A 19,679-nucleotide genomic window follows, 5' to 3' on the forward strand; every position below is an offset into this window, starting at 1 on the left:
TCTATGCAGGGTCAGAAAGCTCTCGGATTTCATCAAAAATATCTTAATTTGTGTTCCGAAGATGAACGGAGGTCTTCCGGGTTTGGCACGACATGAGGGTGAGTAATTAATGACAGAATTTTAATTTTTTGGGTGAACTCTCTTAAAAAAGAACAGCTCATAAGTACTTCTTGTTTATCACATTTCATTAAATTCATCTCATGTAAAAAATTTGAATAAAAACCTATGGAAGCTTGTATCTCCCATGGAATAATAAAAAAAAAACAGATTTGCAATTTTTAATCTCACATTTTTGGAATTCTGAGTTTAGATCTCACAATTCTGACTTTTTTTCTCAGAATTGCAAGATCGAAACTCAGAATTTACTTCTCAAAATTCCAAGTTTAAATCTCACAATTCTGTGTATATCTCACAATTCTGACATTATGCATTCATTCATTCAGCAGTGGATCAAAAAAGTGGCTTTTTCCTCACACAAATCTGACTTCTCGCAATTACTAATTTTTTTATCTTATATTTCAAAATTTTCTCAGAATTGCAAGAAAAAGTCAGAATTGTGAGATAAACAGTTGCATTTACCTTTTTCTTTTTTTTTTTTTTATTATGTGGCAGAAATGAGCTTCCATTAGAGCCAGTTCTCAAATCCACAGAAAAAAAGAATGCACATGCAGGTCCCTAAGTCATTGTCAGCCAAACTAGATGCTGGCAGAACTGTGAAAACTGGCTGAATGCTTGAGTGGAGTGGTTTGTCCCCGAGACAGTGGAGCACAGAAGCAGTCATTAGTCTTTCAGCGAGTGTGTAGATGTTACCGACCGGCAAGCCAAACGTCTGTGTCAGCGGTATCTGCCTCTCCCTGTGGACAGACACTTTGATTGGACAGACTGAACGCACAAGATGGCACTGGAAAAACATGATTATATTCTCATATTGTAACAGAGCGAATTAGTTCCAGGTTTACTCAGTGTTGTCTTTATGATTTATCATCCACTGGAATTGGATCGCAAATATTCCATATTTGAAAATATAGTTAGAGAATTGGAAACCTCAATCCCTGTCATGCAAGATGTGTATGAAATACAGCCTCTCATAAACTGGGGGTGAAGTAAACCGATCAATCTTATTTATGGGATCTTATTCCTCAGACAGAGTGATAATAATTCTCTCTGACTGATCAATCTCATAGCTGCAGCGCAAGCTGATCTCCTGGATTTTCTGGGCTGTGGTAAAAGGGCCCTGTATTTAAGAACGAATCAGTGTTTAAGAATGAATCATTCAAGTGAATGAATCACTTCAATGCGCTGACTCATTTACAGAAGTCACTTGTGAAGCATGCAACTGTAAATAGTAGAGATGCACCGATGTATTGGCCAACAATCGGTATCGGCCGATAAAATAAATTTATTCAAAATCAGCCGATGATCAGGGCCGATTATATCCTGTCAACCAAAAGGCAGCAGAAAAGCGTGTCAGACTGCAACTCATACTGTGAGTGAAGAAATCTCTGTTGAATTTAGGGCTGTCAAAATTAACGTGACAATAATGCATTAACAGTTAAAAAAAAGCTACATTAAGCAGGCATCCAATAATCACAAAGAGTTCTGTGCTTTCTTTCTTCTGATAAGAAACAAACTCTCAGCTTTCAAATCCTGTACATTCTATCACGAAATACAAACAATGAATGCCGTTTGACGCTTTTAAATGTGACGTGACAGATCGTTATTCCACCTCAGTTCAAGTTCAAGTCTCTTCCAGTTTAAGCCGTTGTTTGCTTTTAGTTCGAGTTTTCCCTCTTTCCCTCACTTTCCTTCACTTTTAAATAGCCTTTGAAAAAGCACCGTGCACATTTTACTTTCACTTTTAAATTTGCGGCGGTTCGTATCAAGCAGTTGTTTGTTTTTAGTTTGTTTGAGTTTTCCCTCTTTCCCTCACTTTCCTTCACTTAAATAGCGTATTAAAAGCATTGTGCGCATTTTACTTTCACTTTTAAATTAGCAGCAGTTCGGTATTGCTTGAATTCAATTCAAGCAACAACAAAATACAACGTAGAACATGGAACTTTTATTAACAAAATGAATACAAATACACCATGCTATGCCTAATATAAAACAACAAATAACTTACACAAGTTTAAATAGGTATACAAAATTAAAAATCAGTAAAGAATGAGAAATGCAACAAATAATTATGAAATGTTGAACGTTTATTAGCAAAACGAATAAGAATGTTTGGAGGCACGGACGGCACACACCTTGATGCTAAATAATGAAAAAAAATAAATAAATAAAATTCAGCAAATATTGTGGAACCAAATAAATGAGAAACGAATGTTTAAAAAACTTCCATTATCACGTAGATTAATGGCAGAAGTCAACAGGCTTTTCAAAATCCAAAATATTTTTAAAACGGGCGCTTTTACATTTCGTTTTGAAACTCTTCTGCCATTGTCTTGTCTTTTTCACCTCGCTCTTCTTGTCAATCAGCTCGATTCACTCTCCTCACGAGATAAATGAAATCTGATCTGTGATCTGAGTTCAGTTTTAATTGTAGTGTCCTCTAACTGAACTAAATTCATTTTATTACTATAAAAAAATCTAAACGACGGTGGGGGACGATGCTGCGGTGGGCAAGTGATGTAATCGGTGTTGCGGCTTAACACCGGTATCACCGCCAACACGTCTATCACAGCAAGCCTAAAAAGTACAAATAATAAAACGGTACGCTACAAACTAACTTATATAATATAATTAACATAAATGAATAAGACGAGGCATGGCATAGGCTACACCAGAACGTTTAGCAAACACTGAGGAATCAAATAAATAAAGAACATTTAAAGAAAGCCTCCATAGTATAACTCCAGTATTTTCAGGAGATGTGTGTGTTTCGTTCTTTAACGTTCTGCCTGGAAACAAAGAAAGAAGAAAGCTGTAAAGTTTGTGGCATAGGCTCTTTATTAGAATACGTCCAAAAGTTTTACTAACCGATCTGTTATTGTGCCAACATTTCCACATCCCTAAACATGATGCGGCACAAAGTGAAATGTGATTGGTTGCTTTACCTGTCAGTCATATGGCCTCGTTTCCCAGACCATTTGCTGTTTGTCTGAAGGTCTGGCTACACAAGACTAGAGAAAAGGGTAACTGAATGAATAAAACATTTTAGTATGTTTTTACTCAGATTTTTCCTCCTTTAAATACAATTTCGTACGTGACTGTTGTGTCACAGTTGAAAAACAGGATGACAAAAATTACTGCTTTGACAAGTGCTTGTGTAAGGGAAGGAAAATTATTAGTGCGCATGTACGAAGCACCTGTTTTCATGCAACCTATCAAACAAAGTATATGCTTAGGCTATGTGTTTGGCTGTGCAATAAGTGTTCACTTTAAAGCAGAAGTATACTTTAGGCTTTACTTCAGAATAGGCCACGTACTGTAAGGTTTCAGGAGTCACAACCACATTTAATACAGGAGTGAATCCCCTAAATTGCGATGAATGACATCATGGCAACCATAGCAATATTTTGGTGTCTATCTGCAATTTTTGATCAAAGTAATATTACAGAAAACAGACTCATTACGTTCGGTGATTTTAACTAAACCATTGTAGACAGAGCCACTGTGTTTTGCACAGTGCCATGTACAAGGGTTGCCATGTCCATTTATTATAAGCACTGCTTATTAAGCGACTTTAGGTTGTTGTTTGGGCTCGACTCATAAAGTCGACGTATCCAGTTTATGAAGTTAAAGTATGCAGATGCAGGTCAGGATATTTTGGCTTGTTTCCAAGATAAAGCGCTTGGTATATTCAGGAGATGTGTGTGGCCTTATTCTTATTTGCGGGGGGGGCAAGGCACTGACATGTTGTTATTCTAAAACACAGTCTTGTATAATAAGACCATGATTAACGCAAAGTATATATTTTGTTGTACAAGCCTGCAAACGTGTAACAAATGTGTCTTTCCCCCTTGTATCCTTTGATACGATCATTCTAGCATTTAATCCAGTCATCGTCTGCTAATGGCCTACATTATTCCAACTCAACATATTTCTTTTCACATCTAATCTCCATCTCAAGTTGATGTCAGCTGTATTTACTTGTGTTGGCCATCGTCCTGGGTGGCAGCGGTGTGAATTACAGCACCTCGTGACAGACGAAATACATGCCGTGTTTTGCAATTACACTATTTTTATTTGTTATGCTAATTGAGCCGTTTAAATGCTTAAGTTACTCCAGCAATGTGTTTTCGCATACCGTGGGTGACATTGTTATAGTAAAGCCAATTTTCAAGTTTGCGAACAATCTTCTGTATGTGTGTTTTCTCATTCGCCCGGAGATCGAGTCACGATTGCGCTAGTGTTTTGGCCTCGTTTTGGCTGCATATTTATAAATATCTCTGAGAGGATCCAGATGGCCGTCAGGGTGGGCTTTACAAGTTCACCCATTCCATGTTGTCAGTACTGTAACAGTTGTGCCGTACCCACTCCCTTTATTTCTTAAATTGCTCTGTGACTTCAAGGGTCCTCGGTTTAAGTAAACGTCTTAAATATTCAAGCAGGCTGTTACAGCTGAGTGAATTGAAGTCAGCAGTATAAGTAGGAAAGTAATTTACCTCATGATGGATTGTGTCCATATACTGCATTATTCTAATGAAGAGGACTTGTGCATCTGTTGGTGTGTGTGTGTGTGTGTGTGTGTGTGTTTGTGTATGTGTTGCATATACATTGTGGTGTTAAATGAAATGTAAAAGCTTACTTAAAGCTGGATGTGGTTAGAGGTTGCATTAATCTGTCTTTCCTAAGAAAGCTTGCACAATCTCCTCAGAGAAAAATTTATTTAGTGAACTAGATTAATTATCTGAAGAAAATATGAATGGTGCAAAACTCATCTGTGTTCTGAGTGTTTGATATGATGTCTTTGTGGCTGATCAGTGGTTGCTTTATGGTTACAAAGGTGTTTTGAGATGTGGTTTTTAACTTATGGGTGATTACTGTAAATCAATACTGTAAATCAATCTCATGTCTGATTGTGTCTATTTTTCTGCTTGCAGTTCCAAAGAACGATCAGCGAGTCGTGGATAAAGCCAAAATGGCAGTGAAATCATCAGGCTTACAGCGCTCCAGTTCGGATGCAGGGAAAGATCGTGGTGAGCACAGAAAGCCTCCCTCTGGTCTCGTCCGTCCCTCAGCCGGCACGGCTAATTCCTTCGGCTACAAGAAAACCATTCCAACTACCGGGACTGCCACTGTGCTAACAACTAGTGGAAACACCATCTCCGAAAACTCTGTGATTGTCAACAAAACTCCTAAAACCTCTGGTATCCCAGTGAAACCCTCTGCCGGTGGGGTAGGTGGAGGACGCAAGACCAGTCTTGACGTGTCGAACTGTGATCAAGGTTTCACAGTTCGGAACAACATCCAGTACCGTAGTCTCCCGAGACCCGCCAAGTCCAGCACTTTGAGTCTGACGGGAGGGCGGCCGGGCGCTCGTCCCGTCAGCAGCAACATGGACACTGGTCTGCAGGGCCTAAAAACAGTCCCCGCCCCATCCAGACTGAAGGAACCAGGCAGTGTGAAGAGCTCCCATCGGGCCAGTACTGGAGTGTGCGCTCCGGTCAACCAGACGGACCGGGAGAAGGAGAAGGCCAAAGCCAAGGCGGTGGTGTCTGATTCTGAGTGCGGCGGAGGCGGCCTGCTAAAGAACAGCACATTGACACCAACACAGAGTGCGCTGGAGCCTCCTTCCAAACTACTGGGGCTTCGGCAGCCATCCAGCCTGGGCAAATATTCAGAGCTGCCCTCTCCCAACTCTCAGAGGTGAGACGAACCTCCTCCACATAGCTGTTTATTAAACCTCACATCTGCTCTGATTGGCTGTGGTTTTTCACATTCACACAGTGTTGTTCTTTCAAAAAGGACAGAGAAATGATTTGAAATTGACTAGAAATGTAGCAAAATGATTCAAAAATGATTAATCTATACTAAAACACTTATTCAGTGTCCTGTAATAAGGTTCTTATGTTTTGTTTAGTTTTTTTTTTAAATATGTGGATTTTTGAAACTATGTAACATTTTGCAGTTTTTGAAGAAAAAAAAACAATTTTTTTTTATTTATTTATTTCCCCATTTGGGTATCAACCAGTTTTATCATTGTTAACTGAAAAACTGTTAACTGTTTTCAGTAATTGAAATAAAAATAAAATATAAATATTAAATGAAAACCTTAAAACACTTAAATGAGAAATGTTCAAAATGTTACTTAAATTAATTGAATTATGGATTACTTTAATTATTACTTGAATAAAATTACTGAACCTGAAAACTAAAAAAAAATAAAAAAAATAAAAACAAACAAAAAAACTTATTAGACATTTTAAAAACATGACAAAAACACATAACATTACTAAAACCTGAACTGAAATTAAAATAAAAATGGAGAATATTTAAATAATACTGAAATATTACTGGAAATAATAATTTTAATATCATAATATTTTATAATCATACTTATTAAGGTATTTTCTATTAATTCATTCTTTAAACGGTATGTTGCTGTAGTAGAGATGTGCACCCATGTCACCTTTTCCATGATAACCATATATATTATTGATATAACTAATATAATGTAACCATATAACAAATTATATAACAAGCATGTTATTGAAACAACTCAGTTGTCAAAAACCCTGATTTTCTTGATTAAAAAAAAAGTAATAAAGTAGCTTTAAGCACGCTTAAAAATTAGTGAAATATCTCTCTTTAATTACAATCAAAAGTTGAAATGTGGTATAATCTGTACTTTATTTTTTAATTTTATTTATTTATTCATTTAAAAATCAGCCATATATTTTGTGTTTTTTTGTGTTTATTTTCGCCATTGACATTTTTATTGTGTGAGTTATTTGTGCGTCTGGTTTTGAACTCATCTGTGTATCATGGCATTCACAGGCCCTCCAGTGCCAGATCTCTGCCCAAACCTGCTCACCTGGACAAGGTCAACTCCAGCAGCCTGGACTGTGGGATAGTTGACGTGGAGGACCAGCTTCCTCCCAAAGTGCCGCCCTTCTCCAAATTACAAGAACTATCAGGAATTAGCAGCACAAACTGTCTGACACCCAGCCCGGCTCCCATCCTCAACGTCAACTCCTCTGAGTGCTTCTCCAGCGCCACCGTGGCTGGAAGCGGCTCTCCCTCGCTCTACCCCCGCCTCTCTGGGCTGCACCGTAGCATGGAGTCCTTGTCTCTGCAGATGAGTGTGTCTCCAGCTGGGGGCGGCATGATGGAGCCCAGGCCCAGGCATGAGGACAGAGGGACAGATGGTGGCTGGTCGACAGGAAGCAGGGTCTCGCTCACGCTCATGACAGACAGGTGAGGCTCACTTGAGCTATGCTAGTCTACTGCTAAACACTGTAAAAATTTGCTTACACCATTTCAGATTTGAAGGAAAATGGACTAAACATTTTTAATGACTCTTGTTCCACTCAGTGTTGTAATTATATTTTTTCTAGTGCTGTGAAATGATTAATCGCGATTAATCGCATCCAAAATAAAAGTTTTTGTTTACATTATATATGTGTGTGTGCTGTGTATATTTATTATGTATATATAAATGCAATCATTTGCATGTATATATTTAAGAAAAATTTTATGTTTAAATATTAAATATATTATAATATAAAATATCATAAAATAAATATATAAATGTATAAACGTAAATATTTTCCAAATATATACGGTATGTATGTGTATTTATATAGACATAATAAATATACACAGCACATACACGTATATAATGTAAACAAAAACATTTATTTTGGATGCGATTAATCGCGATTAATCGTTTGACAGCACTAATATTTTCAAAATCAAAAATCCGATCTCCCCCTCATGCTTGATAATTAACATGGATTAAAAGCCACAAAAACATAATATAATATAATATTTTTTTACATTGTAATTTTCATAATAGCCTTCATATGGCTTGTTTCTAATCATTCATTATACCATAAGTTATCTAATCATAAGTTATATTTATTTAATAAAACATTAGAAAGTAACAAGATGACAACTATTATTAAGTCATTGTTTTATTATATTCATATTTTAATTTCAACAATAAATAGCTTTCATATGATACACTATAAATATATATATATTTTTTTTACAGTGGTGTGAAAAAGTGTTGGCCCCCTTCCTGATTTTTTATTTGTTTGCATGTTTGTCACACTTTAATGTTTCAGATCAAACAAATGTAGATATTAATCAAAGATAACAAATAGTTTTTTTATGAAGGGAAAATACCCCCCCCCGTTAAAACATAACTGTGGTCTATCACACCTGAGTTCAGTTTCTCTAGCCACACCCAGGCCTGATTACTGCCACACCTGTTCGCAATCAAGAAATCACTTAAATAGGACCTGCCTGACAAAGTGAAGTAGACCAAAAGATCATCAAAAGCTACACATCATGTTGAGATCCAAAGAAATTCAAGAACAAATGAGAAAGTAATTGAGATCTATCAGTCTGGAAAAGGTTATAAAGCCATTTCTAAAGCTTTGGGACTCCAGTGAACCACAGTGAGAGCCATTATCCACAAATGGCCAAAACAGTGGTGAACCTTCCCAGGAGTGGCCGGCCGACCAAAATTACCCCAAGAGCGCAGCGACGACTCATCCAAGAGGTCACAAAAGACCCCACAACAACATCTAAAGAACTGCAGGCCTCACTTGCCTCAGTTAAGGTCAGTGTTCATGACTCCACCATAAGAAAGAAACTGTGCAAAAATGGCCTGCATGGAAGAGCTCCAAGATGAAAACCACTGCTGAGCACTGGCGTAAAAGTAACACAGTATTTCAGAAAAAGAACATCATACCAACAGTAAAATATGGTGGTGGTAGTGTGATGGTCTGGGGCTGTTTTGCTGCTTCAGGACCTGGAAGACTTGCTGTGATAAATAAAACCATGAATTCAGCTGTCTACCAAAAAATCCTGAAGGACAATGTCCGGCCATCTGTTCGTGACCTCAAGCTGAAGCGAACTTAGGTTCTGCAGCAGGACAATGATCCAAAACACACCAGCAAATCCACCTCTGAATGGCTGAAGAAAAACAAAATGAAGATTTTGGAGTGGCCTAGTCAAAGTCCTGACCTGAATCCTATTGAGATGCTGTGGCATGACCTTAAAAAGGCGGTTCATGCTCGAAAACCCTCCAATGTGGCTGAATTACAACAATTCTGCCAAGATGAGTGGGCCAAAATTCCTCCACAGCGCTGTAACAGGCTCATTGCAAGTTATCGCAAACGCTTGATTGCAGTTGTTGCTGCTAAGGGTGGCCCAACCAGTTATTAGGTTTAGGGGGCAAGCACTTTTTCACACAGGGCCATGTGGGTTTGGATTTTGTTTTCCCTTCATAATAAAAAACTCTTCATTTAAAAACTGCATGTTGTGTTTACTTGTGTTATCTTTGATTAATATTTAAATTAGTTTGATCTGAAACATTAAAGTGTGACAAACATGCAAAAAAAATTAAAATCAGGCCAACACATTTTCACACCACTGTATATATATAATATATATATACTAGATAGATATGATAAACATACATACATGCAGGGGAAAGTAAAAATCTAGGAATTAATTACACTTCCTAATTTATTCCTTAATTTAATTATGATATATATATATATATATATATATTCTGTCCTTTAAAACTAAAATACATTTTTGTATTTTTTTTTATTAAGAATCATCCATATATATTATATATGTGGATGAACATATATTACATTTAGAACCAAAAATTAGAAACAAACCAAATTATGTCTTTTATGAATTCATCAGTAACCGTGGTCATTTCCTGTCTCTGGCCTAAAACAGCAGCCCTTCCACATACATGACCAACACGAACATATTCTGTGGTGTGTTCAAAGCAGCAGCTCATCACTGGGTGTGCCAGTGGAAACATCTAAAAGCAGCTCACTCTTCCTGTTATACCGAGGTTATTTTCACTACAAGGTTCATGCAGCTCTCTGCCACACATGACCTCTCTGTTTTTATGTGGCTTCCTTTATAAAAACCACCACAAATTTTGTTAACACTTGCTTAGTCATATTAAACTGGACGATAGCTCACGGCATTAATCTTGCTCATTATTTATATTGGGCCGCGGTGCAGGCTGCCACAGAGCTGAAGGCTAATGAGGCTCAAGAGCCAGGAAATCTCCCATTTGTTTAATTCACATTGACTTTAATAACGTTTCAATTCAGCGGCTCATCTCCCTCCATCACAGCTCTGATCGTTTCTTCACTGGGGAGTTATTAATGAAGACTCAGCTATATCTGTGTCTAGTGACCATAAGAGTTTGATGATGTATTCCTCAAATCTCACTCAGGGCTGTCCTGTGTGTCCAGAGAAGTTGTTCTTCACAGTGCTGTTTCTCTGCATATGTATATACATATATGCATACAAATATATATATTAGATGCACACTCTCTCTCTATGTGTGTGTGTATATATATATATATATATATATATATACACACACACACACACACATTGTGTACAGACATTGGCAGATGTAAACGTGTTATAATGGTAGACATTGTAAATAGACTTTTACATGGGACTACTTATATAAACTTCTTGTAATTTAAATGAACAATTGCAACATAAAGTGGAGATAAGGTTAGAAAGCATGAAGCTTGCGCTGTCAGAATGCCAGTCTGTCAGTTAAGACCAAATCAAGACGCAACCTATAGCAACGCGCTATAACAACGGCGTCTCAGATAATCTGACGGCAGATAAAAGTAAATGTTGTATGAAGCGCTGGAACTGACCTCAATGTTTCTTGTGTGTCACATGCATATTTGAGCATCTTCTTTTCCTGTTAATCGAAGTTGGCAGACCAACTTAACCCACTTTTGTTTTGGTCTATGTGACTCCGCCCACTGCCAATTTACCCAACTGGATTTCGACACCCCGGGTCACCAGTTGGTGGAAAACGCTGCGTATTGCAGCCATGGAAGCCAGCAAACAAACTGGTTCAGAGATCACAGATTTTACCCGACCTAAAAAGCCTCGGCATCCATCTAAAAAACTCTATGACCAGAGGCATATTATTATCATTTGTGTTTCTGTTGCGTGTCCTCAATCTGGCAACCCACGTGAGCATTGAGTCTGAGGAGAAGCAACTCTCTCCAATGTTTTGAATTTAGAATGCATTACCCATTTCAACCACTAGCTATCAATTTTACATACTGCACTTTTAAATGTAACTCTATGCAGATTTTTTATGTTTTGTTGTCTACCAAGCAAGAATCATGTCAGATCACTTAACAGCACACCTTCCCTCAGTGATTATCAGTCACAGTCATTCTTATGGTACACACCGAAGTTTAATATTTAGCTTCTTGATCTTCTTACAGCACATTTGCACTCGGTTCACATCCACCTGAAAATCAAAGCAGAACAATTGCCTATTATGTTAACACTGTGATTATATCTCTGCTAATAATCCCTCTGACTGAACTACTAATTGCTCATTTTGCTTTACAAATTACTGTGATCTATTTTTGGAGTCTGATCTCTTCATTTCCATGCATAAGTGTCCTGTCATTTGAATAATGCTCTATTTCTCACTTTCTCGTTTCTTATTCTCTCTCTTTTTTTTTCAGCTCACAAAGGGACAGAAATACTCTCCCAAAGAAAGGCTTAAGGTACTTATCATTTCACTTCACCTCCACTGCTTCATGATGGTGTTCCTCCTGATGGGGCAAACGGTTTGATCTGTTGTAGTAAATCCATGAACTAACGGTGCACCCTCATGTCCCATCAGCCAGCACATCTCTTCGCAGGCTGAGGAGGACAGCAAAGAGAGACGACACTCGCACACTATAGTGAGCCTGACTGAGACCAACAGCCCGCCGCAGTTCCCTTCACCCATACTGACAGGAAAAACATCACTGACGAGCATCAGTAAGTGACTGAACACTTCAGAGTCTCAACTCTGATGACTGAGCGTTTCTGGAACATTCTCAAGATGGATAATTGATTATTAATTTCAGTGAGTTTGATCGCTGTAAAAATATGGTTTCTTTTCAAATTTATTTTTAACCAATAATATTCTAAAGAACATATATTTTAAACACAGTATAAAACAACATTTACTAAACAACTTCCATAATTTTAAATATATTTTTTCTATATGAGACAGAATTAACGACTATTTATTAATTAAAATATTTTTATATAAAATACTTTTATTTACTTTTTTAAAACGTTATAAATATAATTATGAAAATAAAATATTTTTTGTAGAAATGTAAAATATATACGTTCATCTTTTAGAACACTGTTAACTTTCATAATTATGAGAGAAGAAGAATTAATGGATACTTTTATTTATGAATAAATTATGAATATTTAAATTCATATATATATATATATATATATATATACAGTAATTTCTATAATATATAATGAGTTGAACAGAATTAATGAGTATTTATGTATTCATGAATTTATGAACATAGTCTTTTATAAAATACTTTATATTTTAGAAGATAAATAGATTTATATTTTAGAAAATATTTTAGAAATACAAAGTAAATATATAATTAGCATACATTACACAAATGCATTAGGAATGTGATCGCTGTAAAAATATGGTTTATTTTAAAGTTTCTCACACATTTTTACACTCTTTTAACGAAAAATATTTGAAATAATTTATATTATAAAGACAGAAATAAACAACATTTAGAATGCATTTAACTTCAATAATTTGAAATATATTTCTGAGTGAAACAAATTACTGGCTGTTGTTTTTTTTATTTATAACAATAAATTATGAAGGGTTTATATATATATATATATATATATATATATATATATATATATATATATATATATATATATATATATATATATATATATATATATATATATATAATACTTGTAAATATTTCTGTTTGTTTTTTTGTTTTGTTTCTTTTTTCTAAAATGCTTGTAAAAAGCATTTTAATATATTTAGACAGCATTAAACAACATCTAGAATGCTTTTAACTTCCATAAATTTAAATATATTAATCAGAATTAATTGATATTTTTTATGTTATATTTGTATGTTTATTTTATATTTATATTTGCATTTTAAGCATTTGTCTTTGTCAGTGTCAGGCAGTATGCAGTGTGCTGGGCACCTTTATCTGTTTTACATCATATATAACGTCTGGCTCCCTCTGCTGTCTGTTATGTGCAGTAGCACCCAGTCCCATCTCAGGAACGCCAAGAATGACCAGATCCAACAGCATCCCCACTCATGAGGCCAGTTTTGAGCTGTATCAGGCCTCTCCACTGGGCAGCACTTTATCGCTCGCCGAGCGGCCCAAGAGCATGATCCGATCCGGCTCCTTCAGAGACAGAGACGCCGGCGATGACGGTGAGACTCTGGATTCATATAGTACAGTCTACATGGGGAGTACTGATGAAATATCTGGACTGGTAAAGGTTGCAAGTTCGAATCGCACAAGGAACAAATATATTAGCATTGTTGCCTTAAAGGGGTCCTGTTATGCTTTTTCACTTTTTGAATTTTAGACAGTGTGTAGTGTGTATGTTTGGGCATAAAAAGATCTACAAAGTTACAATTCTCAAAGTCCACTCCAAAGGGAGATATTTAGTTTACCTTTTTCAAGAACTACAACAAACGACTCATTTGGACTACAGCGTTGATTTCCGGTGTTTGTGAAATCACAAAGTGGCCCATTAGAATATCATTAAAATAAATCCCGCCTACGGAAATTGGAATGGTTGGCGGGTGTGGAGAACGTTTGGTTGAGCACTGCACGTTTCAAAATCAAAACCCGGTGCGGGTGTTTTTATATCACTGTATATCCGAAGGAAATCGACTGTCTTCAGAAAATTTTGGATGTCATTTTAATTTTATCTTCCATAATGTCTGATAAAGCAGTGTTTGTGAGCGGAGCACTGCTTTGTGTACAGCGTTACTGCAGAAACCTCGCTCTCTCCCACTCCAACATCACCTCCTGATGGAAGAGAATTAATTTGCATATATATGCCTCCACAAATAGTGTAAGTCTGTGGGACTATGGTATAAATAAATTCAACTGTATAACAGTTTCACTGCAACTCATGTTAGAATTAAAGAACAATAAACATAATACATATTACCGTTGCATTTATCTGTACATAGTAAATGCAGTTATTTTTAAGATGTTGTTGACATCCTATCTAAAACGTTATTTAGCCAAAAAAAAAACAATAACGTTACCACTTTAATATGTTTTGCAATATCCGTGCATGCAAAGGTTCTGCGCGATCCTCTTGTTCAATATTCTCAGGGTCTGAATTGATTTGGCAATATTGACAAACTTGCTGCTTTGGCAAGGGGCGGGGCAAGGGGCGTCTAAGCTGTTCACCAATCACAACGCACTGGGACAGCTAACCAATCACAACACATTTAGTTTTTCGGAAGGCGGGCCTTCATCAAACCCGGAACCAATCGGGCCGTTTGTGCCAGGCTGGGGAGAAAGGTATTGTAATAATGTAAATTATGTGAAAAATAATGCAATTTTCAAACCACCAAGCATGAGAGCATGTTCTAGTACACCCCCAAAACAAAATCAAGACTTTGTAAAAGAGCATAATAGGACCGCTTTAAGCCTTGAAACAAAAGGACTCTAATTGTATGCTAAAATGTAAACTATACTGTATGTGATTCAACAAATGAAAAAACAACACAGGATAGGTACAATAAATAATCAGATTTTGCTGAAATTTAGCTTTTAAGCTCAAACTTGTGTGTTTTTCTCTCTCTGTCTCTCTCTGTCCACCTGCAGTTCATGGCTCAGTCCTCTCACTGGTGTCTAATGCCTCCTCCAGCTACTCCTCAGTAAGTATCCCAGCACTTTTCTTCTCTCCAGAGCTCCACACACGTGTGTTACAGCACTAGACTATCACGAGTGCAGCCTGCTGCTCAGCTGGAACTGCCTGTCTGCGCCTGCTGATTTATTGGAGCCTCACAGCACTAGAGAAGCTTTCTCTGCTTTCCTTACTGGAAATGAAACTGTTACTTGAACTGCTGCACATGACTGGGTGCTGATGTGAGCTACAACTTGGATGAAGGACAGACCTGTTTTTGTACAAAAAAACAGATTCACACCACAGTATGAAAAAGTAAAAATGTGCCAGATATGCATTTCATTCACTGATTCACTCATAATTAATACTACTTTTATCATACACGGCTGTGTAACCCACGTGGCATATAAATAGTGAAACAATTTAGCAGTGCTTTATTAAAATGCATTTAATGCCATTACTATTTAGGGCTGCACAATGAATTAATTAAATTAAAATCTGGTCTATTTTCAAATCAAGTTTAATGTAACTATATATGTGTGTGTGTATATATATATATATATATATATACATTAGTGTATGATGTGATTTTTTTCCCCCACAGAAATTTTTGGTAAGCTTAAAGCAAATTCAGATTGGTTCCTTTGCAGAGAACAAGTGTAAACACGCTTATGTGTATTTATTTATTTATTTATTTAGCTTTGACGTCTTTGCACTGAGATATTAAATCTTTATTATGCTGCAGTTCAAAAGCATAATCTTTTTCATAAAAATTGACCAAATCGTGCAGCCCTGTTTTAGACCTTTTCATTTGTATTCCTGTTTTTTTCATCACTGTTTCTTTAGTGTCTTAATGTCTATCTGTCGTTCTTTTCTTCCGCGCTTCTCTCAGGCGGAGGAGAGAATGCAGGGCGAGGTGAGTGACTGTCTTTCTCTCTCTGATTTTCCCTCTCTGTCTTTCAGAAGTTAATGATAGTCATATTAATAACCTCTTTTTGTCATACATGTTCTCAGAGATCATAACAGCTGAAGTCAGCTAATGTTAGGAGCTAACGAACTAACACACTGATTCAAAGCCTTTATCTGCCATTAGCTGTTCAGAAGGCTGTTATGAGATTCCTCTGCTGTGTTTTTGTCAAGTGGTGTTTCATTCAATCATGACCGACTGTCTCTGGGCTCAAGGAAATCAGTAGCTAACCACTTTGCCACATGTTGGTATTTATAATTGCCTCCATGTTCTGTGTTTCATAACTAAAATGTGAAGGCCTATTCATGTCAGGTGGAATAAACAAATGCCAAATAATAAAAATAGAATAAAAATGAGATATTATATAATTAAAAAATAAATGTAATTGTCACATTCAAAATATTTGTACTGATGTAGATTTTTTATTTATTTATTTATTTCTAAATTAAGGCCAAACATTTTATTGAGCATTTAAACAATTAAGAGAATTAACTTGCTTCAGAATAATAATAAAAAAAACATCAATTGGTGAATTAAATTTTATATTGCAATAAATTGCCAAATATTTGTCATTTTATATGAAACTTGAATATCTTTAATTTATATTAATAAAACTAATAACAAATTTTCAGCATCCAGACAATTAAGAAAATTTACCTTGATTCGGAATAAAAAATACATTTAATTGCTGGATTAAAATTGTAATTGCAAAATTTGTCTTATTAATAGAAATTTAAATACAAAAAAATCTTCAGCATCCAAACAAATAAGAAAATATAAATTAATATACATTTATTTAATTGCTTGATCTTTTAGACTTGGCTTATATAAATTAAGTTTTAGTATATTATCATTGTGGTGCTATTGTTTCATATCCTGATGGGAAAAGGCCTTCACTGTTTTGTGATGCATCTACTTGATCTATGGATGCAAAATGAAGGTGTCTCACCAAGTTACTTCGAAAGCTCTCATAGAGAGATGGACAAAAAGTGTACTTGGTGAAGTTTTGCATTCCAAGCCTGAAGGCTTGAAGTGAGTCTGATTTTACTCCGTGTGTGTGTGTGTGATGTTCTGGTCTGCTGTGCCTCATAGTATGTGAATATACTCACCATTTGTCTTTCGGTTGTCTTCAGTTGCATGTATAGAGTTTATAAGCCTGTTCCAAATAATATAAACAGACACAGTTGCTATTGGGAGTGTTAAATATCATCTGTCACAGTTTTCCAGCAGCTGCAGTGAGCTTCAATTCCTGGGGCTTCAGCAGTTCAGTTTGACTGTAACACTGTAATTTAGGAAAAATCCATTTATGTCAAAGTAAATAATGTGATAATTAGAGGAATAGTTCACCAAAATGAAAATTGTCATAATTTACTCCTGCAATGACTAGGAATATCCCGTAACGACAATCATGTATGATTTGGTTTCTTTCCTGGAACACAAAAGCAGACAATCAGCAGAACAAGTTTTTATTCTTTTTTTATTCAATGGCAAGCTCAAAAATGACCATATAAAATAGCTCATATGAACTGCACAAATGAGAAATGAGAGCTTTATTGGAGAACATTTTCAGTCGATTAATGACCATTTCTCATATAAAGCTATCATAGGACTTCAGAGTACTTCAAAAGTATGGTATTTTTACTTTCCTGTTTTGTCGTTTTTGGAGCTTGACAGTCCTCAGTTGCAATCATTGTATGGAAAAGAACAGCCTAACATGTCTTTCTGTTATTCTGAAGAAAGATAATTCTCATTTTTGGGTGAACTATTCGTTTAAATTTGATGCAGCTTTAAGCATTGAATTATATGTTGGTTAATAACTTTGTGCGGTTCTTCGCAGCAAATCCGTAAGCTGAGGAGGGAGCTGGAGTCTTCACAGGAGAAGGTGGCCAATCTGACCTCACAGCTGTCTGCTAATGTAAGTGTACATATGAACACGCATACTATTTTGTATGTACAGTAAACTATTCAGTCTATTCATTAAAGAGTCCTGAAAAACTCAGTTTCCACAAAACAATTTTTTCAACATTGACAGTAATCATGAATGATTTCTGAAGGATCATGTGACACTGAAGACTGGAGTAATGATGTTGAAAATTCAGCTTTGCATCACAGGAATAAATGATATTTTACAATGCATTCAAATAGAAAACCGTCCCCGGCTCATGGTCCTTTGCCGATCCCGCTCCCCTCTCTCTTCACCCAATGCTTTCCTGTCACTGTCCTGTCCAAATAAAGGCATAAAAAAGCCCATAAATATATATATATTTTAAAACATTCACTCTTTATTTAATATTACTATAATTATATGGTGGTCACATATAATGCAATTCAATGGATTTTATTTTTTTAATCTATAGGCCAACCTGGTTGCAGCGTTTGAACAGAGTCTGACCCTCATGACCTCTCGACTCCAGACCCTGTCCTTCAGCGCTGAGCAGAAGGTACGATATTCATCCTTAAAACAAACAAAATTTCCACCATGTATGGCTTATTGGTAACAGTTAGAGCATTAGCTTTTCATATCGTGATGGAGCAGGATCCTTGATCTGCCAAACCAATATAGTTTCTCTACTACTGACTTCACACTAGAGCACCAAAACCAAACCTTTCTGAAGTTATAAATGACACAAAAGATTATTAGAAAATGTTTTACAAGAAAATATGTCTTTCTTTCTTTCTACTTCAAAATTTCATCTTTAATTTCCCATTACTTGACATTTCTCTGTACTCAGTTTTGAAATATTCTAATAATTTCTGTTTCAAAATTGTTTCAAGTGAACTCTACACCATTTCTTTCAGTATAGTACCATGTTTTAAAAACAAAAAAAAGCAAACCGGGGTTTTTTTTTTTTTGGGGGGGGGGGGGGGGGGGGGGTATTTTTATATTATTGGACCATGTATTTGGAACATATTACCCCTTAACTGTCCTTTTACCGCCCATATTTAGATCAGTACATGTAACCTCACAGAGAGCCAAAGAGCAAATGTGGGTCAAATTATGACTAAATGGATGTTGGGCGTTGCTGGCTTTAATTTACTGTGCCATACTCCAAAATTTGGAGTTCATGATGCCTTTGGCTAAATTAACGCACATGCAGGAGGGTTTAGAAGTGCAACGCTGACTTTCATGCCACATTGCCCTCTTTGAAAGAGGCAGCCGGTCTAGAGAGCTTACGCTGTGAGGCAGTGACCCAGATTCATGCATTCATTACAGTGGCGGTGACCCTACAGATCATTTCAGTGATTCAGAGAAAGCACATGATGTTGAGGTACCAGTGATGCACAGCTGGAGGAGCCTTTGTAGACAGCCCTGCGGCTTGGTCTGCTGTAAATGTCATTGGTCAAGTGCAGGCAGTAAATCAGAAGTTAACCTACATTTGTTTGAAAAACCAGTAGCAGTGCTTTGGGGAATGCTGTTTCAGTGTTTATGCTTTAAATGGATGAGCACAGACTAAATACATCTGTGTTTTTTCTCTATAGGACACTGAATTACTGGACCTTACAGACACAATCGAGGACCTAAAGGCCAAGAACATGGAGGCGCAGGCCGTCATCCATGTCGCACTCAATAACCCAGATGTTGCCCCCAAAGGTGAAGACAGCAAACATGCACCTCAAACTGAGTTTCAGCTCAGTATACGATGAATGTTAGCAAACAAACGCTCTTTATTTCTTCTCTCAGAGTTGCGAATCAGGAGGCAGAACTCATCCGAGAGCATCTGTAGTCTGAACAGCATTACCAGCCACTCCAGTGTGGGCAGCTTGAAAGACGACGCCAAGAAGAAGAAGAAAAAGAGCTGGGTAAGTGGAAAAATAGAGCCTAAGATGGAATTAT

The 19,679-nt window shown here is 36.5% G+C and overlaps 1 protein-coding gene across 5 annotated transcripts in view; it reads left to right on the forward strand.

The window, feature by feature from the left end:
• Positions 1 to 19,679, forward strand: part of LOC306860006 (neuron navigator 1-like) — a 105,490-nt gene that overhangs the window by 73,447 nt on the left and 12,364 nt on the right. For 4 of the 5 annotated variants that reach the window (XM_079401516.1, XM_079401517.1, XM_079401519.1 and 1 more), the window contains 11 exons: positions 5,049 to 5,814; positions 6,946 to 7,365; positions 11,670 to 11,711; positions 11,831 to 11,970; positions 13,256 to 13,435; positions 14,856 to 14,908; positions 15,770 to 15,793; positions 17,682 to 17,759; positions 18,202 to 18,285; positions 19,325 to 19,436; positions 19,527 to 19,645. In XM_079401516.1, coding sequence (XP_079257642.1) covers positions 5,049 to 5,814; positions 6,946 to 7,365; positions 11,670 to 11,711; positions 11,831 to 11,970; positions 13,256 to 13,435; positions 14,856 to 14,908; positions 15,770 to 15,793; positions 17,682 to 17,759; positions 18,202 to 18,285; positions 19,325 to 19,436; positions 19,527 to 19,645 — 2,018 coding nt within the window. The remainder of the gene's footprint in view (positions 1 to 5,048; positions 5,815 to 6,945; positions 7,366 to 11,669; positions 11,712 to 11,830; positions 11,971 to 13,255; positions 13,436 to 14,855; positions 14,909 to 15,769; positions 15,794 to 17,681; positions 17,760 to 18,201; positions 18,286 to 19,324; positions 19,437 to 19,526; positions 19,646 to 19,679) is intronic. The other variant, XM_079401518.1, reaches the window with a different exon arrangement.

This window comes from Barbus barbus (genome assembly GCF_936440315.1).
Source record: "Barbus barbus genome assembly, chromosome: 40".
Classification (NCBI taxonomy): domain Eukaryota; kingdom Metazoa; phylum Chordata; class Actinopteri; order Cypriniformes; family Cyprinidae; genus Barbus; species Barbus barbus.